The 27,395-nt window shown below is 52.9% G+C and overlaps 10 protein-coding genes across 10 annotated transcripts; 5 read left to right on the forward strand and 5 right to left on the reverse strand.

Annotated features, from left to right (window-relative positions):
- Positions 1 to 1,403: 1,403 nt before the first annotated feature.
- On the forward strand, positions 1,404 to 4,262 carry NEUTE1DRAFT_71901 (uncharacterized protein; the record flags this gene model as incomplete). Its single annotated transcript, XM_009857721.1, has 1 exon — positions 1,404 to 4,262. One exon carries the CDS (start codon positions 1,404 to 1,406, stop codon positions 4,062 to 4,064), a length of 2,661 nt encoding a protein of 886 aa, XP_009856023.1.
- A 45-nt stretch (positions 4,263 to 4,307) lies between these two features.
- Positions 4,308 to 5,475, reverse strand: NEUTE1DRAFT_90597 (uncharacterized protein; the record flags this gene model as incomplete). The annotated part of the gene is made up of 3 exons (XM_009857722.1): positions 4,308 to 4,528; positions 4,634 to 5,029; positions 5,182 to 5,475. 3 exons carry the CDS (start codon positions 5,377 to 5,379, stop codon positions 4,511 to 4,513), a joined length of 612 nt encoding a protein of 203 aa, XP_009856024.1.
- Positions 5,476 to 6,299: 824 nt separating this feature from the next.
- Positions 6,300 to 8,466, forward strand: NEUTE1DRAFT_118751 (ADP-ribosylation factor 1; the record flags this gene model as incomplete). The annotated part of the gene is made up of 5 exons (XM_009857723.1): positions 6,300 to 6,477; positions 6,943 to 7,150; positions 7,241 to 7,485; positions 7,574 to 7,639; positions 7,713 to 8,466. The coding sequence occupies 4 exons, from the start codon at positions 6,994 to 6,996 to the stop codon at positions 7,800 to 7,802; spliced, it is 558 nt and encodes a 185-aa protein (XP_009856025.1).
- A 267-nt stretch (positions 8,467 to 8,733) lies between these two features.
- Positions 8,734 to 12,648, reverse strand: NEUTE1DRAFT_71911 (uncharacterized protein; the record flags this gene model as incomplete). The annotated part of the gene is made up of 2 exons (XM_009857724.1): positions 8,734 to 12,501; positions 12,578 to 12,648. 2 exons carry the CDS (start codon positions 12,646 to 12,648, stop codon positions 9,036 to 9,038), a joined length of 3,537 nt encoding a protein of 1,178 aa, XP_009856026.1.
- Positions 12,649 to 15,086: 2,438 nt separating this feature from the next.
- On the forward strand, positions 15,087 to 16,423 carry NEUTE1DRAFT_52427 (uncharacterized protein; the record flags this gene model as incomplete). Its single annotated transcript, XM_009857725.1, has 2 exons — positions 15,087 to 15,119; positions 15,200 to 16,423. 2 exons carry the CDS (start codon positions 15,087 to 15,089, stop codon positions 16,421 to 16,423), a joined length of 1,257 nt encoding a protein of 418 aa, XP_009856027.1.
- A 1,097-nt stretch (positions 16,424 to 17,520) lies between these two features.
- Positions 17,521 to 19,365, reverse strand: NEUTE1DRAFT_125888 (uncharacterized protein; the record flags this gene model as incomplete). The annotated part of the gene is made up of 3 exons (XM_009857726.1): positions 17,521 to 18,303; positions 18,414 to 19,095; positions 19,153 to 19,365. The coding sequence occupies 3 exons, from the start codon at positions 19,320 to 19,322 to the stop codon at positions 18,115 to 18,117; spliced, it is 1,041 nt and encodes a 346-aa protein (XP_009856028.1).
- Positions 19,366 to 20,412: 1,047 nt separating this feature from the next.
- On the forward strand, positions 20,413 to 21,788 carry NEUTE1DRAFT_118756 (60S ribosomal protein L31; the record flags this gene model as incomplete). Its single annotated transcript, XM_009857727.1, has 4 exons — positions 20,413 to 20,604; positions 20,664 to 20,738; positions 20,867 to 21,642; positions 21,704 to 21,788. 3 exons carry the CDS (start codon positions 20,515 to 20,517, stop codon positions 21,068 to 21,070), a joined length of 369 nt encoding a protein of 122 aa, XP_009856029.1.
- A 108-nt stretch (positions 21,789 to 21,896) lies between these two features.
- On the reverse strand, positions 21,897 to 22,430 carry NEUTE1DRAFT_118757 (uncharacterized protein; the record flags this gene model as incomplete). Its single annotated transcript, XM_009857728.1, has 3 exons — positions 21,897 to 22,036; positions 22,127 to 22,322; positions 22,377 to 22,430. Coding segments are annotated over 2 exons (216 nt in total), but the record flags the coding sequence as incomplete, so codon positions are not given.
- Positions 22,431 to 22,967: 537 nt separating this feature from the next.
- Positions 22,968 to 25,128, forward strand: NEUTE1DRAFT_114358 (uncharacterized protein; the record flags this gene model as incomplete). Its single annotated transcript, XM_009857729.1, has 3 exons — positions 22,968 to 22,970; positions 23,287 to 23,363; positions 23,424 to 25,128. 3 exons carry the CDS (start codon positions 22,968 to 22,970, stop codon positions 25,126 to 25,128), a joined length of 1,785 nt encoding a protein of 594 aa, XP_009856031.1.
- Positions 25,129 to 25,860: 732 nt separating this feature from the next.
- On the reverse strand, positions 25,861 to 27,344 carry NEUTE1DRAFT_125892 (uncharacterized protein; the record flags this gene model as incomplete). Its single annotated transcript, XM_009857730.1, has 1 exon — positions 25,861 to 27,344. The coding sequence occupies one exon, from the start codon at positions 27,342 to 27,344 to the stop codon at positions 25,977 to 25,979; it is 1,368 nt and encodes a 455-aa protein (XP_009856032.1).
- Between the last annotated feature and the right edge of the window lie 51 nt (positions 27,345 to 27,395).

Here is a 27,395-nt window from a genome sequence, read left to right on the forward strand (position 1 = left end):
CAATTAGTTTCAATGTTCTGTATATGTATATGCTCTGGAAGACCGGACCTCAAACGGCTGCCTCAACCCAGTGGCATGGAATGTCTCATGGCTACCTTACGGTGGAACATTCCTAACCGTCTATCCCGCGTAGAGGTAGCGTGGCAGCGTTTCAGACTAAACTTCATAATGATGAACCTCCGCATTTCAGACTGAGGCCCGACTCTCCCTAACCTGAAGTTGAGGTGGGAGTGGTCAGCAGGACTGTTCCTTCGTCCTTGGCTTCTCCTCGAACCTCATCTATGACTTTGCAGGAATCAATCAGGCCTGGGTATGCCAAGCACACCATCACGAAGCAGACATTAGATTCAATATCCGAATCAGCATCGATAGTGTGAGGAATGCGAATGTCGTCGTCGTCCGAAGGCTGAAACAAGTCGTCGTCGTTAGGTTATCATTCTCCATGAGTCGACGTCATCCGTGGACCCAGCTCGTGGACAACATGGATTCGCTAGGTGACTGCGATTGGACGGCACTGCTTCTACCCTACTTCAGGTGACACCCTCACGACCCTGAAGTCGTCGAACCTTCATTCTCTCTTCACAGCTTCAGACAATGGTCTCACACTCACCAATAGCAGCACGAACCGTCAAATATCTGGCGTACATGTCAACACCCAGTCGATATGACAAAGAACGCCTAGAAGAAACACACCCTATCAACACTGCGGGATAGGGACAACATTCTGTCATGGCTAGAGACTCCTTGTCCTCTTCCTTCTGATCGGCTGAGCCGTCGAGGTCGTGGAACTCGAGACCAACCTCCCAAGATCAGATGCTGGTGGTTTAGGTGCGATTCGATTCGCGTATCATACCTCCGTTCTACAAGTAAAAACGCGTTGCTCAACGGCAACGGACGCATCGATGTCTTCGCCCGCGTCAACACACTGCAGCCTCCACAGCCAATCAATGCGGGGTCTCCGCACGAAAACGCCAAGGTTAACCGGGATGCAGGACCAGCCTCCTAGAACTCTCCGTCGCTGGATGCACCTTTCGGAAGAGGAACGCGATTTTTTATGATCAGTTCAACATTTCCAAAAGCGTGTATTTACTTGTACAAGCTATTTTTATTCGGGGTTGTCAGTTAGCGATAATCCAGAATCCAGTACACGACATCCAACGCGACAGGACCCGGCGTCTGCTGGTCCCACCCTAGGCGCATTCCTTAGCCGACTCGCAGAGCTTCTTATATATTCTTCAAGGTTTCGCGATCGAGCCAGGCATATGTACGCCTCTCCGGTTTGCGACAGACGGTGTTAACTGTGAGGAAACATCTCATCGAGCTATGGTTTGCTTTCCGTCTCGGAAGCCCTGAGCCTGACACTGTTATCTATCCTATGTAGTATCCCAGTTCCCATTTCCACCATGGGGCTAAGTAACCTCAACCCACTGCGGTCGCGCGATGCGAAACGTCCCAAGTTGCCCATGCACAAGCAGCTGAACCCTACAAGCTCATCATCCCCTACGAAGGAACGTTACTCCGATGTCGATGGTTCTTCGGACGATTACTCCTCCGGTGATTCCTCCGATGACTTTTCACGATCCAGACCTGAACCTCGACGGTCTCGACATGCCTCCTCCTCAGCTTCCTCGAACTCCGTCCTGATGGCGCAAAGGCTGTCACCCACCTCCCAGCGCCGCTCCCCTCGAAGACATCTCTACAGACTACCAAACAAGGTTATACGAGTGTTGTGTATCGCCTTGATCACGACCATTGTCGTCTTCATCTTCGGTCTCGTGCGAGCAAGTCAGATGGAAAACAGAAGGATAGCTGAAGGGAAGGTCGAGAAAAAGCCACCACCTCCTCCGCCGTGGGAAAACTTCAAGTTTCTTACCCGATACTATGGCGGACTCAAGACATTGGTACCTGTTGAGGAAAATGTGCCCCAATATCCCAGGTTTGAAGATGAAGCTCCCTACAATGCAAGTGCGCCCTCCGCACAGGAGGAAGGGGACAAGTCTGGCAAGAGAGATACTGCAGAAGGCTCATCAGCGGCAACCAAGACCATACCACCAAGCAAGTCATTCATGGACCATCCGGGTTCGGTTGTTCCAAACAGCCGTCAAGGGTTCCAGGAGTGTTTCCTCGACGAACAGAAATTGATACGGGTTCCCCCAATCCAATACTACGATGGCCGCCCCAGTGGATTTCCGGATAATGTTGTCGGCTCCTACGAGCTTCTTTCTCTTCCCGAAGACATCTGTTTCGACCGATTCGGCAGATATGGCCCGTATGGCTATGGCTACTCGGTCAAGACAGGAGGCCTTGGGGTTGGCGAGCACGGCGACCGAGTTGGAGCTGATGAGGTCTGGAAATCGACCAAACAGGTGGATTGGAGCAGCAACATCGACTGGGCTGAAGCTCAACGGCGGTGCTTTAAAGCCAATGAAGGCCGTTACAAGCCAGTTGCAGCACATAAGAACCCTCTTCAAGGCTTCTATATCCAGGAGCAAGACGGAAAATCAAAACTGAAGACCAGAGCGGACGTCCAATCTTCCGAGATTACGGCTACTGCGAAGCCTGCCGGAGAGAAAGAAAACGGGTCCGCCACACCTGAAGTACCCAAGCCAAAGGGCGATGTTCCCCGGTCCGCTCTTGTTATCAGAGCCTGGGACGAGATCGACTGGAACGCCGAGAAGATTCTCAATCTTCGCGCCCTTGTGGCCGAACTATCTCTCGCTTCTGGCGGTCGCTACGATGTACATCTCTTGGTACAGGTACGCAATGACGGAAGGAATCCCGTCTGGGCCGACGACGAGGCCTACCAAAAACGTATCAACGACACCATCCCCGCAGAATTCCGTGGTATGGTAACTTTGTGGTCTGAAACCCAAATGCTCGCCATCTATCAGGGTGTCCGCGACCTTTGGACCAAGGGCCCTGAACTGCCTGTCCATGGTTCCTATCGTGGCTTGCAGATGGCTATGCAGTACTTTGCCTATAAGCACCCCGAGTATGAACACTTTTGGCAATGGGAAATGGACATCCGCTACACCGGCCATTACTACGACCTGCTATCCAAGCTGGAGGCCTGGGCCAAAGAGCAGCCGCGCAAGGGCTTGTGGGAACGCAACGCGCGGTTCTACATGCCGTACGTGCACGGTACCTGGGACGACTTCAAGCAGATGGCGCGTGTGCAAACCGAGCACGGCATCGTCGGCGCCGACAACATCTGGGACAACGCCATCAAGAAGGGCGGTAACAAGGACAAACAAGAATCGCCCAACCAAGTGAAAACCAAGGGCGAGAAGAGCGTCTGGGGTCCGGAGCGGCCCAAGGACGAGAAGGACTGGTTCGAGCACGACCGGGATCCCGTCCCGCCCACCAGCTACGAGCGCGACAAGTACGCCTGGGGCGTTGGCGAGGAAGCCGACTTGATCACGCTCAACCCCATCTTCAACCCGGAGGGCACCACTTGGGAGCTGGCCGACGACATCACGGGCTACAACGAAACAAGCAACATTGGCAAGCCGCCACGGCGCGCCCAGATCATCACTGCGAGCCGCATGTCCCGCCGCCTGCTGCTTACCATGCACCGCGAGACGGCCTTCAAGAAGCACCATGCCTTCCCGGAGATGTGGCCGGCCACGGTCGCGCTCCACCACGGCTACAAGGCTGTCTTTGCCCCTCACCCACTGTTCGTCGACCGCGAGTGGCCAACCGAGTACATGGCGCACATCCTCAACGGCGGGCGCAACGGGGCCTCGGGCGGGTCGAGGACGTCCGTGTTTGGTAACCGTGAGCATAACATGAGGGGCCTGACATGGTTTTATAATGCCGGGTTCTCAGCTAATCTGTATAAGCGGTGGTTGGGGCTCAAGATCAATAATGATGGTGGGGAGCAGTTCGAGCTGAGGCCGGATAATAGCGCGGATGACCAGACGGTGTCGACGATGCGCGGCGGCGAGGGGAGGATGTGTCTGCCGCCTATGCTGTTGCATCCGGTTAAGGACGTTGTGTTGCCGGTTGAGCAGGAGGCGGAGGAGGCCAAGGTCACGATCCCAGAGTCGGATCCGTCTGCTTGAATGTTTTGCTTGTTTATTTTGTTGAGCGGCGTTTGGGCGATATGTCTAGTGATATCTCTGCTTTGGCCTCAAGTGTCTTGAGTTTGGAGAAGCTTTGAACAGGTTGGGGGTGGCGTTGGTGAATATGACCTAGATAGCAATGCATCATGCAGTAAGGTTAGACATAGAATCGAGGAATGCAAGATATCTTTCTCCGGGACATCTTGAAGACATAGTTCACATGCGTGAGACACGCTAGATTTTCGTCGTCATGTAGTAGGCAGTTCCATTATCATATCATTTGTTTTCGTATCCCCATCCGGCTGACCCATTCCAAGCGCCCAAATATGAATGGTTCCCAAAGCAACTTGTGGAATAAAGCGGCTTAAGTATTATGAAATTGTTGTTGTTATTGATGAAGGGGGGGGAGTATTCCATCCGATGGGGAGGCAGTATCGGGGTCCAGTTCAGATAACCCGCTTGACCTAGATCAGGAGTTCAGGGGTTAGCTCTTCAGTCCTAGCCGTGTCTCCTAGCCTTCTTCTTCCTCTCCTTTCCTGCCAGAGTCTTTGAAGGAGTTGTCAACATACCTCAAAGAACCTTTTCAACCACCAGACTTGGAACAGGGACTCGCCCACCACGACGCCGACGATAAACAGGTTCCACCACTTGACGCGGGCGTTGGTGCTCTCGGCCGTGTTACGGTGGGTGCGCTCGCGCACGACAATGTAGCTCTGCTCGTCCTTAACCATCTCCAACATCTCCGACAGCTTGCGCACCTCAACCTCGAGTGGGTCCTGGGGCGCGTCCGCTTCGGAAATGTACACGATGCCGTGCACATTGAACGAAACCTCCTTGGTGTTGGCGCCCCAGTGCTCGTTGCCGAAGCAATACACATACTTGCCGTCGTGCTTGGCCTCGAACGAGAAATCGCCGTTGGATATGGACTTTTCAAAGGTCTCGTATTGGTTTAGGGGGTTGGTGATCTATGCATCGGCCCTTGTTAGCTTCTCTGTTGCAGGCTTCTTTCTTGGTTCTTGCTCGGTGTCTGGTCTAAAAATCGAAGATCGATGATGATGAACAGTAGATTGGCGGTCGGGCTACGTGGGGAAAGGTGATACGAAGGGGGACGACGCACCCAGAAATCGATGTCGAGGTTACCGGCGCTGCCAAACTCGCGGTCGCCGACCTGGAAGGTCACCGTCATCTTGTCATCGCGATGGAGGTTCTCGTGGAAGCATTCGCGGCCGTGGGCGGGAAGGACGATGTTGTGAGCGGCGGCGGCGCCGAACAAGCTGGCCGAGAGCAGCAGCTTAGCTGCTGTGAGGAATTGCATTGCGATCGATTTACGAATGTCCCGGGGATGGCGATGGGCGAATGTGGAGTTTGAAGAGGATTCAACGAAGCAAAGAAAGCTTCCGTTTTCGTTTCGCGAGACGGTTTTGGGAGGACAACTTGGCGATTCACAATTACCCCTACCTCTCACAATTCTGGCAGGGCAGCAGAGTGGTACCTAGCGCGGCGCAAGGTCGGGTCCCGCCAGCAGCATGCAAAGTACCTAGGTACACCCAGCCCGGGGCCCCTTTCCTTGTCGCTGCTACCGCGAGCACCCAGGTCCGGGTGTTTGGCCTTGGCGTGTCCCAGCATGAACTGAGACTCTGGCCTATCAGAGTTGCCGGGGTACCGGGGTCCAGGACTCCCCAGGGGGATGACTGGCTTGTGAAGCTCGAGGCTATCAACAATGCCAAATGGCATCTTGGAAGCACAAAGGACTGGATAGGCCGAGAAGAACTTGAAGGGTGCCGTGTCGAATGACGAGCGATTGTGAAAATATCAAGGGATTCGGTCCAATGTTCTTCCCTACTTGACACTACAAGGTAGGTAATCTTCCAGGAGGGATGGAGGGGTACCAGCAAGGTACCTCGTTGCTCCTGCGTGCTGCTCAGCCGAGTTGATGTTGATGCAGGCGAAAAGGGGCTGGCCAGATAAGGTAGTGTAGTGGTAGCTCTTGAGTAGAGGGCATCTGGTGGACCGTGCACGCTCTGATGGCGGGGATGCAAGAGCCAAGGAGTCTGAGGAGTGGCCCCTCGAACCCACCCCAACCGAGCCAGCAGTCGTCCCCTCTGGCTGTTCTTTGGAAATCCGCCGGGGGCAACCAGGCGGCCATGCCAGGTGGGCGACCCGTGGGTGGGTGGGTGAGAGCGGGCGGGCAGGCTACTTGGTGTCGGAACGGTCGCCCTGCCCAAGAACAACTTTCAAAATCCGTGGCAGAGACCTGACGGCCGGAGACACATTCTCGCCCGCTTGCCTTCCTTCCACCACACACCGCCATCAATCCTACCACCATCCACATTCAACACCATATTTCTGCTGCCACCGGTGACGCGCATCCCAAACATCGCCGTCCCCATTACTTGAGGACAAGCCTCCCATAGTAAGTACCCCATCATTGTTGTCGCATGTCACGATCCCCTTCTCTGGCCCCCTGGCAGTCAAGCGAATCAATCACGCCGTTGCAAGGCACCTCCGTGGTTCCCATCAGCGCTGCCTGCCACAGCTTTCCCATTCCATGTCTGCCTGCCTCTACCTTCGCACTCGAACGCGTGCCTTCTGGCTGGTGAAGGACGTCGAGTGGCCAAACGACGCCAACCAGTTCGTCACCCGTCGCAGCCCTGCGGGTTTACCTTGTCCGTGGCATGCTGTTGTGTGCCTGAGGATAGCGAATGGCCGGACACCACTTATCTGTCCTCACGCGGGCCGTCGTCATTAAATGCCCACCCGCCGTCCCCATTGTCATTAATCGCACACTTCCTCTCAACACCACCACCCCGACGAGCATTCAACAGTCCATCTCGGCCACACCAACGATCCATTTGCTTACGCTTTGCCGCCGAAACAGATAATTTTCTACACTTGCAACTTTAGCGTCGCCTAATACACAACCGCCAAGATGGGCAACACGCTCTCGATATTCGGAAAGCTCTTCGATGGGCTCTTCGGCAAGAAGGAGATGAGAATTCTCATGGTCGGTCTCGACGCTGCCGGAAAGACCACCATTCTCTACAAGCTCAAGCTCGGTGAGGTCGTCACGACCATCCCGACTATCGGTACGCCACTCGCCATGCTCCCCCTTTAGTGCACATTGATGACACAGACCCACTCCTCGCGCGAACACGCTCACTGACATCTTTGCCCAGGCTTCAACGTCGAAACCGTCGAGTACAAGAACATTCAGTTCACCGTCTGGGATGTCGGTGGTCAGGACAAGATCAGGCCTCTGTGGAGACATTACTTCCAGAACACCCAGGGTATCATTTTCGTAGTCGACAGCAACGATCGCGACCGTGTTGTCGAGGCCCGCGAAGAACTCCAGCGCATGCTCAACGAGGATGAGCTCCGCGACGCCCTCCTGCTCGTCTTCGCCAACAAGCAGGATCTTCCTGTAAGCGCTACCTCTATCTACCCGATACCTGCCATGTTCAGCAGCAACAGCAGCAGCAGCAACAGTCAGCTAACATTGCGTCTTTTAGAATGCCATGAACGCTGCCGAGATCACGGATAAGCTCGGCCTTTCCAGCTTGAGGCAACGCTCTTGGGTATGTTTTGAATTTCCCTTGTCTCACATGATGCATGCCTTTGTGCCCTAACACTTATTTTTCCTTCATGTAGTACATCCAAGCCACTTGCGCTACCACCGGTGATGGTCTGTTCGAAGGTCTCGACTGGCTGTCGACTGAGTTGAAGAAGAAGAGCCCTTAAAGTGCTGGCTACACTTAATGACAATGCCCTTACTCTGCCCGGGTCCAATATCCACGCTCGGTTAATTCCGCAATACACGCCCTTTAGCAACCGAACGAACTCACCAAACATGGTAACCAGTGGTTGACGACCGTCTCACAATAATCCGCGAGGCGGTTAAAAGGGGATAGCCAGCACTCGTTTTGCACTTGTGATCACTTTTTCGGAAAGTCAGGAACACGCTTGATTCGGGATCTTGTACAGTTTGATACATCGCAAGGAGACTTCGCCTGCTGCTTTCCCTATATTTGCGTACGTTTTATGCTAAGGGGGGTACGGATACGGTTGCGGAGAGGGGGGAAATACTGGCAAGATATGAGTGTGATGATGGATGGGGGAGGAGTCTTATGAATACCAAGCTGCCACTTAACTTACCTTTATTCCCTTTTTTTCTTGTTTTTTTCTTCTTTTTCGTTAGAACCGCTCGGCGTCTATTGTTTTCTGGCCTGCTCGCTCATCATCAACTCTTCATATGCTTCAGGTGAACCAACGTTTCGTACTCGATATGTGTGCTTTTCCAACTCTGTTATTGTACCTGCTTCATGGAAGTTTCATCCGTATGTCAAAATTAGGCGAAATAAACGCATCAAGATCTCTGTACATATGAAAAGGCGTAATTCCTTCGTACTCACTTGTCTCGAAGTTTTCAGACGGCAGACACCGACTGGAAATCAATTCTGAACATCTAGAGAAAGTAGACGTCGCGAATGTAGCGACTACAGAAGCGACCAAGGAGGAACACCAAACTGGTGATCTCAACCCGTTCAACTGTTTTTACTGAAGTGCGGCAGCATACCGAGAACACATAATTACTTTTGAGCAGGATAAGTCAGCACGTATAAACTACTCAGTACTCACTGGATGTTTAAGACTGGATAGAAGTGAGAATGACCAAAAACGCATTCAACTGCTCTCTGTTCTCTGGCTGCCTACTAGTATACCCAAAGAGAATCCGTTCATAACACGAAAAAGCTGGCAAATCGACCCTCCATTCAAGAAAAAAAAACCAAAAAAAAACTCCGGATATCATGCTCTTACTGCTACTTGCCCCGTTACTTCCCATGTTCTGTTTCGTGTCCGTATGTACGTAGGAGCCGACTGTTCCTTATTTCCATACTCTTTTCTTTGTAGGCCTTTCTCTCTCTTTCTCTTTCTCCTTCGTTCTCTCTCAGCTATGGAAACACCCTAAACGCCCTACACAGCATGCTCAGCCGCATCAAGATTATCAAGCGGGACATACCCATCATCCTTATTCCTCCTCGCCGCACCGACACCCAGAATATCTCGGACCTTGCTAACAACCCCACCAAACAATCCCCATCCGGCACCGCGCTTCCTCATGCGCCCCTTAATAGGACCACCACCAATCGTGTCCATCTCAAACTCATAAAGCGTCTTATCCATCCACTTCGGCCTGGCCCAGAACTTGAGGAACAAGCTGCTGACCACAACACTAACACTGCTAGCCGCCATGGCGGCGCCCGCGCCCATGGGATGCAGGTGGTACCCAAACGGCAAAAAGATGCCCATGGCAAATGGCAGGCCAATCAGGTTATACATGCATGCCCACGCCAGGTTCATCTTGATGCGTCGGAAGATGGTGCGGGCGAGGTGCAGCGCGGCAGGGATGTCCATCAGGTCGTTGGGCCGCATGAGCACCACGTCGGCAGCCTCCATGGCTACGTCTGTCCCGGAACTCATGGCGATGCCGACGTCTGCGGTGGCGAGGGCTGGAGAGTCGTTGATGCCGTCGCCGACCATGGCGACGACGGCGCCGCGCGACTGGAGTTGTTGGATGATGGCTTGTTTCTGATCGGGCGAGGCGCTGGCGTAGACGTCCTCCGGGTCGATCCCGACGGCGGAGGCGACGGCGACAGCGGTGCTGCGTTGGTCGCCGGTGACAATGGCAGTTTTTACGCCCATGCGGTGGAGAACGGCGATGGCGGCGGCGGCACCGTCTTTGATGGTGTCAGAAAGACAGAGGTGGCCGGCGTATTTACCGTCGATACCAATGAAGATGTTGGTGGTGCCGGCTGGAGTGTTGGAGGGGGTGGACTTGTAGCGAGAGCTGGCGGCGGCTTCGTTGATTTCTTCGGCGGCGTTGATTGCGGATTCTGGGATCTCGATGTCGTTGTCCCGGAGGAAACGGATGTTGCCCACGTGTACACGGTAACGCGTCCTCTCCAGGGAAGTAGCTGGCTCAACCTCTGCGGTAATGCCCTGACCCACGGCTACAGTGAAGTTGCCAATGGTACCATCGATTGTTTCTTCCGCCTCGAGACCAAGCTCTGTTTTGGCTGCGTTGAGGACCGCTTTGCCGACGGGGTGTTCACTGCCCATTTCAGCGAGGCCCACGAGAGTCCACCATAGACGACGGCGCCAGTCATTATCCAGCCATACGGGAACAATGTTGGTTTTGGCGACGCTCATCTTTCCATACGTGATGGTGCCAGTCTTGTCGAGAACCACTTGAGTGATCTTGGTAATGGTCTCGAGAGCAGCACCACCCTTGACCAGAATGCCGTTTTCCGCACCAACACCTGTGCCTACCATGACGGCAGTAGGCGTTGCGAGGCCGAGAGCACAAGGACAAGCGAATACAATGACGGAAATGCAAAGTTTGATGCACACCATGATCTTGCCACCACTTGCGTCCTCCAAGAAGATCTTCGGGGGAGTGGACAGGACATGGCTCAGGATCATCCAAGTGAAAAATGTCATCATACCAAGGAACAGAATCATTGGGACGAAGTAGCCAGCCAGAGTGTCCGCCAGGCGTTGAATGGGAGCACGAGTTGTCTGGGCGTCTTGTACCAGCTTGACAATCTGGCTGAGCTGGGTGTCCCGGCCTGCACGAGTGACACGAAAGTCAACTCGCCCCGCGCCGTTGACAGTGCCACCGATCAATAGGCTTCCCTTTTTCTTCTGAACGGGCATGGCTTCTCCAGTAACCATACTTTCGTCGACATATGTCTCACCCATAACAATAACACCATCTGCGGGAATCTTATCACCAGGACGAACGAGAACGATGTCGCCGACCTGGATAAGCTCTGTAGGAATGACCTTCTCGTCCGCTGCATTGCCTTCACGCGGCTCTTGAGAGTCTGCGTTGCGATCCCAACCTTCGGCAGCCTTTTGCGCCGCGATGGGGTCTGCATAAATGGTAGCCATCGATGGAGCCAAGGACATGAGGCGTGAGAGTGCCTTGGATGTCTGACCCTTGGCCCGGTTCTCGAGGAAACGGCCAAAGGTGATGAAGGTGATCAGCATGGTACTTGTATCGAAGATGGTGCTCGGCCGGGTGTGCGGAGGAAATAATATCGAGACGGCCATGGCGACAATGCTGAAGAAGAAAGCACACGAGGTGCCGAGAACAACAAGGACATCCATAGTCGGCGATTTATGTTTTATTGACTTCCATGCCGAAACATAGAAGCGCTTTCCGATGCCAAACTGAACCGGTATCGTGAGAACTAAGCAGACCACATCTCCAAGGTAGAGACCTGGAATTAGTCTGACCTTGCCAAAGTCAAGGAACTTCAGGAACATGGGGAAGATCATGCTGATAAAGAAGACCGGGATAGCGAAAGCAGCCGAGATTCTGAACGCCTGCTTCCATTCGTTGATTTCTCGCGTCTTGGCGAGCGACTCCAGCTGGGCATTGTTGTCGTCATTGTCTGCCACAAGGGCATTGAAACCAGCGCCCTCGACGGTCTCGACAATAGCTCGAAGTCCTGTAACATTAGGTAAATGGGTGACAGTCAGCCTGGATGTCGCAATGGCCAGTTTGGCACTGGCGACTCCGGGCAGCGCAAGAACCGCATCTTCTAGCTTGTTGGCCGCGGCAGCGTCAAGATTTCCATAGATCTTGAATTGTGCTGTCGAAGTACCAGAAGAATGACTGGGCTGGTCAAATGTACTTGTTAGAATCTTGGCACCAAACCCACGGTCTTCGATGATCTCGACGATCTTGTCAGCCGGCAATAACGTTGGATCGTGCAAAATAACCGCTCGCTCAGCGAGAAGGCTGATGTTGAATTTCAGAACCCCGTTCACATCCTTGAATCCTTGTTCCACAGCTGAAGTGCAGGCGCCGCAAGTCATACCCTCGATAGCTACTGTCGTGGTCGCATTTGACGGTTGGGAGGATGTCGCCGCGCCGGGAACAGATTCTCTCTCGGGCTGCTTATGGACACTCTCAACAACAGTCGCCCCAAATCCGCGGTCCTCAATGGCTTCGCAGATGCTATCGGCACTCAACAGTGTCGGGTCATGCTCGATAACAGCTCTCTCGGAGAGTAGGGAAATGCTAAAATGTCGTACGCCGGATACGTCCTTGAATGCGTTTTCGACCGCTGATGTGCAAGCGCCGCATGTCATGCCCTCGATTGCGACAGTAGTGATCATTAATGGGGAGTCATCGGAAGCTTCCAGGTCTTGTTCGGGGTGCCTGGCGATCATAGGCGTCGGGAGGTCGGTGGCCAGCACCTCGGCGTCGAACCCTCGGTCTTCGATGATTTCTTTAATTTTGTCCGCCGTTATCTGGTCGGGGTCGTGCATGACCACGGCGCGTTCCATTACCAGGCTGACCGATACGCTACCAACTCCGTTGACGCCCTTGAAGCCAGCTTCCACGGCCGAAGTGCAGGCGCCGCATCTGCGCGAAGTCAGTCACCATGTCTTCTCCACACCTCCGAGGAAGCCGAGACAAAGTCAAGTATTATGCAACTCACGTCATGCCCTCAACCTTGAGGGTTGTGGTAGCCATATGCCCAGACGGGACTTGTATATTTGCTGGTGCCATCTTGCTGGTTCCGCAAGAGCTCGTACAACGAGGCCAGATGTTTTATCAAATACGCTGCAGCGCAAATGACACGCGGAAAGCGAGATTTCGAAGCGCGGTGATTCCGAAACAAGAGCCCCTAGGCTAAAACATAGGAGAAAAGCACGCTGTGTTCGGAGGGCGGCTCATATGGGAGACGACCCGGGACCACCGCTTTTGCGCAAAAGAGTTAAAAGGGTAAAGTAGGCGCCAGCTTCCAGCGATGGTGTTGGCGAAGTCGATCCAGTTAATATGTAGTAGAGGAATGAGTACGAATAAGGACGGGTGTTAATATCGAAGGCATAGCGGAGCTCTCGGTACCGTTACATGAGACCAAATGGCGCCAAACCTGTAGCAGGGAGCTGGCAACTTTGACGAGGAACCCGGGAGAGTGGAGGAGGGACGCAACCGGGGAGGGGGGATGGGGCTTGAGAAAGGAACTTTGGAAACATGAGCGGGAAGGGGTTGAGAAGTTTCCTCCATCGACTGAAGGTTTGTCAGCCACTCACAGCGTACTTCTACGGTACCTTGAGAATGCACACAGGGGTCTCGCACCACTGACACTTTCTCCTACCCATGGCGTGAAACGGGATCTGAGCGGGAGCCTTCAGGGCAATTCACAAAGTGGGGTGGGGCGAGATCCGAGTGACCGAGACCTACTGCCGTTCAGTGCCCCTGGGACCCCGAGTTATCGTCAACAACCGGTACACATCACACAAAGCCGGAGTCTGCGCTATGTGCGGTTCCTCAGGTTTCTCGTGGTATTGCGCCAGACAGGCGTCTATCATACATTGAACCAACACGGACAAACATCCCAGCAATCTCGTATAATCTTGTCCGAAAAGGTATCATACGGCATCATGCAAGATAGTATTGCACCTACGCAGGAGCCAGGACATATGTACCCATGTACATAGTCTATATGTTGGATTGCTATTGAGTCTCGGCCTGCACTTCTGACCTTTGCCCGATTAGTGATCATGGCTGCTTACCTTGCTGAGATTACTTACTACGACACATAATCCTGATCTCGAGTCATGCTTCCCGTGATGTGGCTTGCTTGCTCAGCTTGACCGAAACAGGTGTGAGCGGTGTATTACACGGGCAAGAGGGGCTGAGAAATCCAGCGAGCTTATGGCCTCGCTTGATGGTCGAAAGGGCTGAGTAGAGTCACAAACTCAATTTCCATGCCGCATTCTGCTATATCTTTTGGGATTCTCCTTCACACTTCTAACAATCAATATTGACGAATCGTCACATGAGGTGCTGCTCGAATCGGTATTCATGTCCCAGTGCTACCTACGACCTGCACCTCCTTGTTAGAAATCCGCGAATTTTACCGATCTCACAACTTACTAACGCAAACAATAAAGGCTTCTCAACGATTGGACCTTCCAGGAATTGCCATGTGAACTCCCCGATCATAGAGGTACCGATAGGATGGCACCAAAGAACGTACTGCCCTCAGCAACACCACGACATGGGAAGGGTCTCGGTATCAGCGGGAGTGCCTTCATCGCCAGACTGTATGAACCATGGGCATACTGTGCAACACTATATTTTGAAAAGGAAGAAGTGGATTGAAAACTGGCAGTTCACATCTTCAGATGAGATGAAAGATATCGTGGCGTCACGGCGATTACTCCTGATCTCTTTGTCTAGATTTCTCCACTTCAAACGCGTTGCCATCCCGATGTTTCAGGGGACCCCTTGCGCCTAGATTCACAAATGCTGGTCACCAACAGGCGCCTTGTCGTTTCAAAACGTGACTTTGACGCAGCCAATCTGGCGCCAAAAGTGCTCCATCAGCACAGCAGCCTCAAGGGCCAAAAGAAAAGAGAGAGACGTACAAGAGCTGGGAAAGCTAACGGATACCTCCGGCTGCGAGAAACACCATACTATGTACACATTAAACATCAAAGCTGTATTGGGATTACATATTGAGCATTATGAAACCCATACATAATTGCCCAGAAAGTCGTGCCTTTGGTGTAGATAGATTTCAGTTCCATGGCTTTTTACGCTTAGTACTTGGCGAGCTTGGACATTGAAAAGCCGGAGGCAGGTGCTCCTGGCGCTGGCTCGGTGCCGATGGAGGTACCCCGCTGGAACGCAAGCCACACTTGTTCGCTCCCTCGTTGGAGCTTTCAGCCTTATGGCGGGTGTACCTACCCCAGGTTAACTCCACCAAAGGCTGCAGTCGGACATCATTCTTGACCTGTCAATCAACGCCATCCATATCTGATGCCGTGCTACACCAAGCCGTGACTGTACCCCGTAGCTAAGTCCAAGCCAGAATTATCCCCATTTACCACCATCGTTGTATCCGCTTCACATTTATACAACATCGCGTACCGAAGCTCGAATATCCAGTCTCTCGAACCACGACCTACCGCTGACTCGGCCTGCCTCAACTCGCAATGGAGCAAGCCAAAGCTCTCAACGCCCTCGAGGTTGGTTCATCATCCCTCCCGCCTGAGGGTGGTCACATCAACATTGAGTAGTCTCACCTCACACAGTTTGCTTTTTCCAGCCGTTCATCGTGCTCTCTAAATCTGCCACCTCCCCGCGCGCTGCGGCAGATCTCGTGACCCGCGCGACCTCCGCCCCCAACACCTTCATCTTCACCGAACTTCTCCAGACACCTCAAATTCAGTCCCTGGAATACTCCCACGAGTTCTCCTCCTACCTCACGCTTCTACAGATTTTCAGCCATGGAACTTACGCGGACTACACTGCCAATGCCTCGGCGCTTCCTGCCCTTAACGACGATCAGAAGCTGAAGCTGCGCCAGCTCTCCCTCCTCACACTGGTAGCCAATGACGGTAGCAACGGCCCTCTCGATTACGACGCAATGCAGCGAGAAAAGAATCAGACACAACCGCCAAACCAAAGCTATGCCTCCCTGACCCGCCGTCTGGAGCTCTCCAGCGCGCGAGACCTGGAAGAGCTGGTGATCAGCGCGATCTACGCCGGTCTCATCGAAGGGCAGCTAGACCCAGCGAACGAGATGGTACAAATTAACAGCGTGGCTGCTTTGCGGGACGTTCCCGCGCGGGGCGTGAGCGGCTTGCTCTCGAGCTTGCAGGGCTGGGCGGGTCGGTGCCAGGCGACGCTGCAGGAGCTGGAAGCGACGATGGCCAACTTGCGGGATGAGGCGGACAGGCGGGCGACCGAGGAACAAGAGTGGAACAACAAGATGTCGCAGTTGTTGGAAGATGAACAGAAGGGTGCGGTACCGTCCTCTTCTTCGTCCTCTTTGCCCTTCTCTTGGTTCAACAACACACGCGGCGGTGGTGGTGGTGATGGTCCCGGTGCAGGTGCAGGTGGTAGCTTTCGTGGTAGCGGCTACTCTCGCGGTGGTGGCTTGTCCCAGGGGTACCGGTCATCTCAAAGAGGAAACCACCAGCAGCACCAGAATCAATCACGTCAGCAGCAAAACCACCATCACCATCACCAAAGCAATCAGAGCGGAACGAACAGCTTGCTGACGAGTGGTGGTGGCAGTTATCTCAGCTTTAGAGAGGGGCCATCAGCAGTATCGCCCTCACCAGCGGCGGGGTTGATGGGTTCCTCGGCCTCATTTGCGGCGCTGGGGGGTATGGAGACGGGCTCTGGCTCAGGCTCGGGGCCTCTTGGAAAGCGAGGAAGCAGCGATATGGATGACTCGGAAGAGGATATCGATGATGACACGATGGATCTGGATGACGAGGGTGATGAAACCAAGAGAGGCAGCAAGCGGAAGTTGACCGCCTAGAGGACTAAATTTCCCAAGCACATCAGGACAAATCACAGAGCACCAGGTGCCGGTTGTTGTTTTAATTATATTGACATGCAAGTCTGAGGTCATGGATGGTCTTCAAAGAATACCAGGTATTAGTTCATCCGGCCAATAGCCGGAGAACGGAATGAGCAGCTAGAAACATAGCATCATTACGATTTATATTCGAGGCCAAACAATAGAAAGCAGTCTCCATAAATCATATTCACCGATCAAATGTTGGAATGTTCAAGACTGCGAGTACATAAGATTATTCCCAAAAGTTCTCTGCGTGGCAATTCTACATGGTGGCTACCAAGCTGCATGGGAAGTATCGATAGCCCTCAGAAGCACGCAGGGCCATTCGAAACTCACATAAAATGAGACTAGCGGCCTAGATTCTCTCTCACCTGGGCCCCGACGGATAATATCAACCACGACAGGCTCGTGTGACTTCTCATCTTCCATTTGTCCCACTTCAACAAAATCATCGATACAGCACAACAGCTTCTTTGCTGTTGGACCAACCATTACTCACTTTTTTTACTCAATCAGCCTCCCATCCAATAGCACGTCTCTATCAGCCACTCATTGCACAGGTGTAACACCAACAACAAAACTAGTAAAAAAGGACAAAAAGGGATTGTATTTAGTGAGCTGAGCTAAAAGATGTCGCTCATAGTCTGTCTACTGTACCTGCCTGGTTGGTTGGGGAGTAAGTCCCAACAAGCTGCCACTGGGTAGAAGTAGTTGTGTGTAGGGGGTCGGTGGTGGTGATAGTAGTAAAAATGGTATTAAGGCTGTGACAATGAAACAAAACCAACACTTGATGTGTGGTATTGGCCGACTGTGTGTTCGGCTGTTTCCTGTCCCAAGATCGTGTATCTATCCAGAATACGGACCCCCTCATCTAGTCTGGAAATCCGATACATGAACAAATAACACACTCTCGCACAAGTGGTGTTACCTTTTGGGTTCACCAGATATCCGGAGAAAAAAAGGTGCCAGACAGTGACTACACGCCTCGTGATCAGATCCGAGCCTTTCTTCCATCACTAGTATGCCTTTCTTCGCCTCGGGGGTAAAGTAAGAAGCCCGTCCGACCATAACGCCCAAACCAAACCGAAGTGGTTGCGCCGTCCATCGTCGTCCGTCCGTTCGTTCCTTCACCTCGCCCTACTCTACTCTCGTAGGAGAGTGTTTGGTCTGACTGATGTGAAAACAGCAAGCTTCATTTGTCTCATAACGTTCGTGGAGGTAACAAACAAGAAACCCGCTTTTGCCCCCAAGTAGAAATATCACTTTTTCCCGTCTCGAGGAAAATACGAAATAAGAGACACTCTGCGTCAGCTTCCGCCATCGTGGTGGTAGTGGACAAGACATATGGCCTTGTATGACCCCGCCCTCCTTTAGACTGACACAAAAAATTGGTAGGTTGAGAAGACAGTTGAATAGAAAAAAAAATTGAAACCAGATTATCGACATCCACGCCTGGATTAAGAGTGGTAACTAGTCGTCGTCAGTACAAAGAAAAAATTACACGGCGTGGCATTGTCGAGAACAGGGGAAGCCAATTGTCCCATTTTCCGTGCCGTCCTAGCTCCCATGGGTATTATGGTAATAAATTAAGCAAACCAAAACGCCGAAAAGAAAACCGCCCATTACCGCGTGATCTCGTGTGTACCAGATCATAGTCGTTTTCCCGGTACGAGAATGAACAAGACGCATAGCGCGGCGTCTACGACGGCAGTGACGGCGAGAACCACCATAGATCTTTGAGCGAGGAGTCTTCGGACGTATGGCTCCCGAACTCGGGAGAAGTTGAAAGGGGTATATTCACTGAGTCCGACAAGTGCGAGAATGGGGTCGAGTGAGTACTGATATGAACACAGACAGTAAACTCCAATGGTGAAAGGCAGGATGACCTGGTAAACTGTTAGTAAGATAACCTAGATATCAACGAGATGCGGCCGGTCTGGTGACATACCCAACACCTTGTTTGGCGAGATTCGTTCAGGAAGATCAAAGTGAAGGCAGTCCAGAAGCCACCGAACATAGCCACAAGACCAATCATGAGGCGCAGCATCAATGTGGGGGGGATGAGGTTTCCGAGGGCCTTCATCCTAAGGAAGCCGGGGAACGCGTCCCTCTCCATGGCCTGAAACACATAATCCTTAGCCACGTCAAACACCTCCGGGTCATCGCGTCCATAATCCTCGATAGCAGTTGTAACATCCGAAGTGATGGAACCAGGAAGAGTGATCTCGCGTTCTGCGCCTGGAAGGAGAAAGGTGTAAAGAATCTTCTCGGCCGAGGCTCTGATATCGTCGCGCGCTACGGCATGCGCTGGGGAATTCGAGTCGGTAGTGAGTTCGCGCTGGTTGCTCAGGTTGCTCGGACGACCACGGCGGTCGGTGCTGCTTTGCGGGGATTCCTGCGTGATCGATCGATCCTCGCGCAGGAAGGCAGACATTTGCGCATCTTGATCCTTCTCCTTCTCTGACGCCCACATTGACGGTCCTGCGACAGGGTTCAAATCACCCATGCTCTCAAGAATGGCGGATGATCGTTTGGAGCTTCGGTCGGGCTCAGGCGTACCAACGAGAACGGAACGTCGCAATTCGCGAACATAGTGACGGCATAGTGACATGTGTTGGGCGACATCGAGCCTGTCTCTGGTTAGGAGCTGCCATTGTCAACAAAGCACCGAGAGTTGGAAAACCAACCAGAAATCGAGGTAATCAACAGAGCGCTGCTGGTCTCTCATATAAATATAGAAAGAGAACAGATCAACGGGCGGAAGCGTCCGCCTGCTGAGGACCTCGAACAGGGTAGGAAGTCGGTTTCGATTAAGGTCGGGTTGAGGGGAGGGCGTGTGTGCTATGGGCTCCGTCATTTTGACGAGACGTGAACGGGACCCGGAACTCGACCTAAATGTGACGGCGGACGAGGGCGATATGATAACCTGAGGGACGGAGAGCGAAAGGGCGCCGGCGAAGAATGGGGTGGAGAGCGGGGCAAGAAAGCTGTATCGGCTGAAGGTTGTCCGAGGAGAGCAAGTCGTAAGTAGTGAGCAAAAGTGTGAATTTCGATCAATTGCGCGGTTCGGGAGCGATAAAGGTTTGACGTCAATCGAGAATTTCGCGAGTCACGGTTGCCGGGTGCACGAGAAAAGGAGTTTGAATCAATCGAGACTTTGCTTTTTAATTTCTTGGCGATTATGGTCTTTTATTGTCAAAAACGAATGTGGTTTGCGCGCAACGCTCTCGGATAGAGTGGTATGGTCTGGAGACAGCGATGGCTGCAAGTCGGCAGTTTGTTGGGTAGGTAACGAATGACGGGTTGGAAAGTTGGGTGTGGTTGACGACGGAAGTCGGGTCGGGTGCAGAGCAACGAGTGACGGGAATGAATGGAACGAACGACGGGAGTTGACGAAGGGACGGGGTGTTGGGACTTTAGGTAAGTACTACTTAGGACGTAGGAATGGCCCCGGATGTGGTGAACGAACAGGCTTTGCGAGGTCCACCGTCTTTTGGCGCAGGCTCATCAGGCACTGGTGACAAAACTAACAGCCCGAGGACGACAGGGCAATCACGAAGCATGGAAACAGGGCAGCATGAATTCGTTGTTGATCTCCAGGTGCACTAGGTGCAACAGCAGTCTCCCTGGCGAGCACCAGGGAGATTGCAGAGGTCACTCGGAAATTGAAAGCTGGGGACGGACGAGTAGTGCTGTGCCAGCTGTCAGTTGGACGACAGATGGCAGAAGTGGTGGGGGCTCGACTTTGCCAGCCGTCCTTCCGTTTAGGGTAAGGTAAGCGAGGCGAGTTGAGCCCAGGTCCGCACTTTCCAGATTTCGTGGAAAAATCCGGTGCAAAATTCATTGGGAGGTTTATCGTTTGCCGCAGCACCCAACGACTTCGACGACTCTCACCCGACCACCGAGTGTACGAGACACCGCCATCTCCAAAGTACGTAACTACGGCCCCTCCCATTTTTGCCCGTCCAATTTCGAGTCAGCCGTTCTGCCAGCTCTCGAGACACGGCCCTGCTTCGCGGAACCCCTCCTTTGCTAACAAGCTGTTCAGAATGTCGTCCAAGAAGCCCACCGGTAAGACCCAGCGCTCGGCCATCGCCGATGTTGTCGCCCGCGAGTACACCATCCACATGCACAAGCGCGTAAGCAGTACCGAACAAACGACCCGACGAAAGAAGACGGAATATTGACCCTGGCGCAGATGCACGGTGTCACCTTCAAGAAGAGGGCTCCTCGCGCCATCAAGGAGATCAAGGAGTTCGCTTACAAGGCGATGGTACGTGCAGCGACGAACACCAACCCGATCTGGAGGAACTGGAGCTATGGGGACGACGTTGGAGTTGGGGACACAGCGTGGTCAGTTTGAACGAACACCAAAGACTGACATGACTCTGTGATTTATAGGGTACCACCGATGTCCGCATCGACCCCCAGCTCAACAAGAAGGTCTGGGAGCAGGGTGTCAAGGGCGTTGCCTACCGTCTCCGTGTCCGTATCTCGCGCCGCCGTAACGACGAGGAGGGCGCCAAGGAGAAGCTCTACAGCTACGTCCAGGCCGTCAACGTGAAGAACCCCAAGGGTCTCCACACCGTTGTCGTTGAGGAGTAAATTTGGGTGTTCTGGCAAAACGAATTTTTGGCACGAAGGGACCGCGGTTCAGGTTCAGGGCGGCATTGGGCTTCCGGAGTTTTCGCATGGCATCTAGCTTCGCATTACGAATAAAGGGTTCGTAAAATGGAACACGGCACCTTCGATACCACCAAACCGCCTCCAGCAACGATGAGGGAAGACAATCGCAGTGTGAGGGCGTCGCAGATGGTCAGGCAGGGGCTTCGTCATGAAAAATGATACGCTCTATGGACGATATACTGTCCATTACAGCCAATGCTTGATGTACTTCATAAAACCAGTCTGCAACCGGTAGCAGACGCGAGCAACAACGGGATACCCATTAAACAAACCCGCCCTGATAATGCAATCCTGTTCCAGAGACCAATACGCCAGGGATTCCAACCTTTGAGAATAAACCAATTTCTCCTAACCCAATGCTCTCCTAAACTGCTCCTGCATTTCATCTTCAGTCGTCGTCAATGTCCCTGTGACGGTCCATGACCTTGGTCTTGAACAAAGCCGGTTCTTTGTCCCAAAGCTCAGCCGCCTCGCCGTTGAGCGGGGAAGCGCTGTGATAGGTGTTAGCTCTGATCTCGTAAATCTGAATGAGAGAGCATGTGAAGTCCTTACTTGTTCGGCTCTCCAAGCAGGGATTGCAAGCTCAACAGGACGGTCTGAGTGTTGTAAGCAGCAGTCCACTTATCCTTGAGGATGTCGAGACAGATGCGTCCAGAGAAGTCCACGTTGGGATGGTAGATCGGGGTTCTGAACAGCACCGTAGGCGGCGCGTAAGGATAATTCGCAGGAAATTCAAAACTAAGCTTGAAGGTGAGGCCGGCATAAGGGGTATCCTCAGGTCCCTCGATGGTAGCCCGCCACGAAAGGAGATTGCCGTCGGCAGAGGGGAAGGCAGACACGCCCGGCGCCGGCGATGTCATTAGCTGCATAAGCTCCGTCTGCAATCTGTTTGCAGTCATCAACAGTCAGTAGCCGATACATCAACATATTCATTGTCTATCAAACATGCACAAGCTCAGTGAAAAGTGGACTGACCTCTTGACGGCATTTTGACTGGGGTCGATATTCTTCCTAGCGCCGAAAGTGGGCGCAGAGTTCTGGATATCTCCCATGTTTGGTGTAGGATAACCAGTCTGTGTCGGCGAACTGAAAAGCAGGCGAAGAGGCTAATATCGCAAAACAAAGAAGACCAATATCTGGTGGATGATCGAGGTCAAGGTTGATAAGAGTACTAATTAAACAGGTTAATAAAGACTTCTAAACCGCGAGGTGAAGGGCGACGTACCTGCAACCAAGGAGGGGCGGCGCCAACCTTAGGAGATGTATGAAGGTTGAGATGGGGGATGGGAGGCGCAAGGAACAAAATGTAGTTTGGCAGTTGACGCCAAGCTTGGAGGGACGGAACTGACGAATGCAAATATTATATCAATGTTTACACTACACGATTGAAGAACGGACCAGCCTCCAATAACCCCACAGCGGACTAGGTTACCGCGGGAGGGTCCCCAGCAACCGTGATGGGCCCGAGCGTTGCTGTCAGGGGAAAGATTTAAGGGCATGCATGAACTTTTGCAGGTTCCCAGGCCGCAAGGCAGTCGCGGCGCGTGGAAATAGTGGACAGTTCGCGCTCCAATCCCTCCAAGGCGTTTCCCGGATCCCCTTTCTCAACCAAACAAACCGGGACACTGGACGGGAGTCATCACCTTGTCAACACGCGGCCTCAGCTGCATCTGCACGTGAAGTGTCCATAGTGTTTGTACAACACCCGCCAGAGCAGGTGAGGTTAGCTGAGTGTTCACATGTGGTGAACGTCTGAATACGCGACTCTCTTCACTCTGACACGCTCTTGGCATTCACCGTTCTGTTGTCCATCAAAATGGTGAGTGCTTTTTGCCTCCACCTTTCCATCTCGATTTGCGCTTTTCCTTTTTAGGAACTTTGTTTTGGTTTGATAATTCTAGGCGGCTCTCGCCACTTGCTTGTGCCAGGCATCAGCCTAACACTTATACAAACCAACCCAACCACCACTCTTGATGGAAACACACACTTGATTGCTGACTGCGCACGAACCGACGGAGCGCATTCCTTTAAACCCCTGAACTCTCTTGAGATCCCGCATAATTTTGTCTATCTCACTTGTACTCTAAATCTTCGTAATCGTAATTGCGTCCGTTATTGACGGCAAAATGCAACAGTCTCAGCTGGACCCTCTTCCTTCAGATCTTCCGTTCCGCATCATCTCCAAGACCATCGGACGGGGAGCATACGCCTCGTGAGTGCTTTGATCTCTAACCCATCGTGCTGCAGCGTTCTTACTGACCAAATGTCTCAGAATAAAAAAGGCGATACCCCTCGACGCACCGTCACCGGTATTTGCCGTCAAGCTCATCCACAAGGAGTATGCCGTAAGACATGGCAGGATATCGGCGAAGCAGATTGCCATGGAGGTATCGCTACACTCACATATTGGCCAGCATCCAAACGTGATTGAGTGGTTCGCTACTGGCGAAGACAGGATCTGGAGATGGATTGCCATGGAGTATGCTGAAGGAGGTGACCTTTTCGACAAGATTGAGGCAGATGTTGGCCTGGAGGAAGATATTGCTCACCTCTACTTTCAGCAACTGATCAGCGGCGTCAGTTTTATGCATTCAAAGGGCGTTGCCCATCGCGACCTCAAACCCGAGAACATCCTCCTTTCCGAGAGCGGCATCCTGAAAATCGCAGACTTTGGTATGGCCACCATGTTCGAATACAAGGGTGCACGAAAACAGAGTTCGACCATGTGCGGGAGCCCGCCTTACATCGCTCCGGAGGTTTTGCATTGCGCGAGGCAGAGGGAACGAAGGGCACCATCGTCCGAGCAGACCAAGTACTCGGCCGATCTTGTCGATATCTGGTCCTGCGGCGTCATCCTCTTCGTCCTCCTGGTCGGCAACACCCCCTGGGACGAGCCCACTCACGGTAACTGGGAGTTCAAAGAATATGTCCGCACAAGCGGCCGGAGCACCGACCCGCTCTGGCAACGGGTGCCCTCTGACGCCCTCTCGCTCCTCCGGGGCATGATGAACATCGAAGCCAACAAACGCTTCTCCTTCACCCAGATCCGCCAACACCCCTGGTACACGCGGCACAACCCGCTGCTGAACGCTGAAGGCATGGTTATTGACCCCATCGCGCTCGCTGCCCAAATGCTGGCCCGTCTCCGCATCGACCTCCGCGCCGCCGTCTTCCAACCGCCACCGGCTTCCCAGCCCGACTCCGCCATCGAAAGCGACTGGTCCAGCAAGGTTCTGTCCGCAACGCAACCCGAGACCCCGATAAACGACGCCCTCTTCGACTGGGAACGCCCTGCGCCCCGGACGCTCGGCTCCTGCGCCATCTCTTCGACCCAGCCGGTCGCGCGTAACGACGCCGCGGCCGTCAACCTGACCGCCACCACTCCCCGCACAACCATGACAACCATGATGACCCCCAACAGCATCCCCAGCAGTACTGCTTCCAAGAATAAAATCCCCTACTCCTCGGCCCTCGAAGCCCTAGCCGACGAGCCCACCATGAGCCAGTTCTCTGCCGTGCCCGGCGTGCCGCTGTCCCTGACGCAACACGCCCGCCGCTTCCGCGACATCGTCCCCTCATACTCGCTCACGCGCTTCTTCTCACACGTGCCACCCGCTCTGCTGGTACAAATGCTCCGCGACGCGCTGCACCAGCTCAATGTCCCGCTGCCGTCGACATCACCTAATACCTCCTTTGAGGGTGATGTAGATCATATTGTCACGCTCAAGATCAAGACGGTTGATGGGCGCAGACAGAGCTTGCATGGTGATATATTAGTTGATCGGTATCATTTGGTTTATGGGAATGGGACGTCATCGATGCAGTATGGTGGGATGAACGTCGATGAGGAGGAGGAATTGCCGGAGTTGTTGGAGGTGAGGTTTGTCAAGATCAAGGGGGATCCGTTGGAGTGGAGGAGGTTCTTCAAGAAGGTAGCTGTGCTTTGCCGGGATGGCATTTGGAATAATAATGACTGAGAGAGAGAGACCAGAATGTTTGTGGTGGTGGGAGACTAAAAGTTATGGGCTAGGAGAGAGAAAAGCTTTCTGGATGATGGGGGCTTGGGTACCTTACCTACTTAGGCTTCTGGATCCCGCTGGATTGGAAGTGATTCTTGCATTACAAACTTTGTTGCTTGGTGTTGTGGTAGTATCCCAACATATTTTTTTGGGCATGTTCGGCGTTTTGTACATAGGTATGGAAGAAGTAGAGAGGTGGAGAATTCTGACGTGCCCCCCATCAAGGACTTTCATAGGTAAATAGAGGACAAATTTGATGATAGGCTACGGTCTCCCTGAGTAACTTGGTCCTGCAAAGTTAATGTTCAGTCCTTTTTCGTATAGTGTAGAATGGTGAATAATGCCAAGATCCCTTGTGAATTAACCAGTCCGTCAAGCGAACGACTTTTGGTCTACCGTGCTGTCTGATGATACTGCCTACAAAAAAACTTGTCATGTTGCCCTGCACTACTCCTGTCTGCCAACAATTCCAACGTGAAAACTGAAGTAAATCATACGAATATAAACTTGGATACACAAATGATATGCCCCCTGACGCCCGTTGCCTAACGTCTTGTGACTCCATCGCAATGCAGCTGAATGATGTATATATGGCGATCGTGTTGTTGGTGCTGATGATACTGATACTACCGATGCTATGCGTAGATAGAAGTTGCTCATATGTACTTGATAACTGCTAGAGTTCATTTTGAGAAAGTTTGAATCTTTGATGCTCAGGGACTTTGTCGCTATTGTTCTTTTTTTCTTATCGATTATATGTATGGTATAATGATCATGACCTCCAGACCTTTTCTAAGCCTGGGGCATTAATTGAAACGTATAAACGGGCTCCTTTCATCGGCAGTACAAAAGGATCGGACAGGCTGGATCCACCAGCTGCTGGTGCTGGCACTGGTGTTGTTGTTGATGAAACTACCGCTCCTGGTGTTGGTTTGGTAGTAGTTCTCATGAAATGCGTTAGAACTGCCACTATTAGGAGTAGTGTTGTAACTCCTAACCTCAATAGCCGTCGCATGATCCCTTCGTTGCTCCATGATCCCGGAACATGGGTAGAAACTGTGTTCCCTCCGCTCGAAACGTTCAGATCCGTGGGATCTGTTGTTGTCGTTCGGTCCTCCAACCCGAAACCGTTCCAAATCCGCTTCCGCCTCGCTCAAGTAGAGCGCACTCTCCGGACCTGCCCAGTCATCCACCAGTTTCGCAATCGTCAGAAACCCCTTGGTGTGCCCACCACACTCCCTAGCTCGAAACCCGCGGCAGATGAACAGGTAGCTGTGAATCAACTCATGAAGAAAGGTCGATATAAGCAGTCGTCGACTGTAGTTGGAGTGCTTCAGTATGGGGGCCGACAACACGATGAGCGTTTCGAACCCCCTCGTAGTCGGATGTGCCCTTCGCAAAGCAGTCGTGCCAATGACCCTGCTGTCGTACCGCGTGCTTGATTCGTCTGACCAATCCCACCGTACCCGCTGGCTGAGACGGCCATTGAAGAAGATCTCGTTTGCGGCTGAAAATATGCTCTCGAGAGAATCATTGTCCAGCGCATCTTCGGCGTTGATCCGTGGGTTAATGATGCTCCGGAGGATGCGCTCATGCTTTGAGTCGGGAAACTTGCGTCGAAAGTTGGCCATGTGAGCCCGGACCCTCTCTGCTGCTATATCATCCTCCAATAACTCGGTGCCACCGCCGGGACCTGCTGGAGTCGGTTCGGCTCGGATTGAGTGACCTGATGCAGTTCTCTCCATTGCAGACGAGCTTGGTTCTGGGGACTGAGACTGTTGTTGGGTTTGCTGGTGATGAGCATGGCGGTGGTGGTGGTGGTGGTGATGGTGATGGTTGTGCTGCTGCTGGTGATACGACGCTGCATGAAAATGAACTTGATGCCGGTAATGCTGATCGTGCGTGCCCCGAGCGGCCATGAACCATGTGTCCTCTTCACTTCCGCCCTTGACTGGTTGTTGATGGTAATGATGATGTTGCGACCAACTCCCATCATTGTATCCTGCACTTCCCCTGTTCACCTTCTGAGCAGATCTGTATCTCTTATATCTTGAACCGTCTTCATCGTGGTTTTCGTCGTCAAAATCGGCGGTCCGGCGCTTGACCGGGAAAGGAGGGACGGAATAGGGTCGGATCGACGGGTGCTCATGCCCGCCATACACTGGGAAGGCCATCGGACATGCTCGGCGGATAAAGAAGGGTGAGACAGAGTGAAGAGGGAAAAG

Source organism: Neurospora tetrasperma (genome assembly GCF_000213175.1).
Source record: "Neurospora tetrasperma FGSC 2508 unplaced genomic scaffold NEUTE1scaffold_81, whole genome shotgun sequence".
Classification (NCBI taxonomy): Eukaryota; Fungi; Ascomycota; class Sordariomycetes; order Sordariales; family Sordariaceae; genus Neurospora; species Neurospora tetrasperma.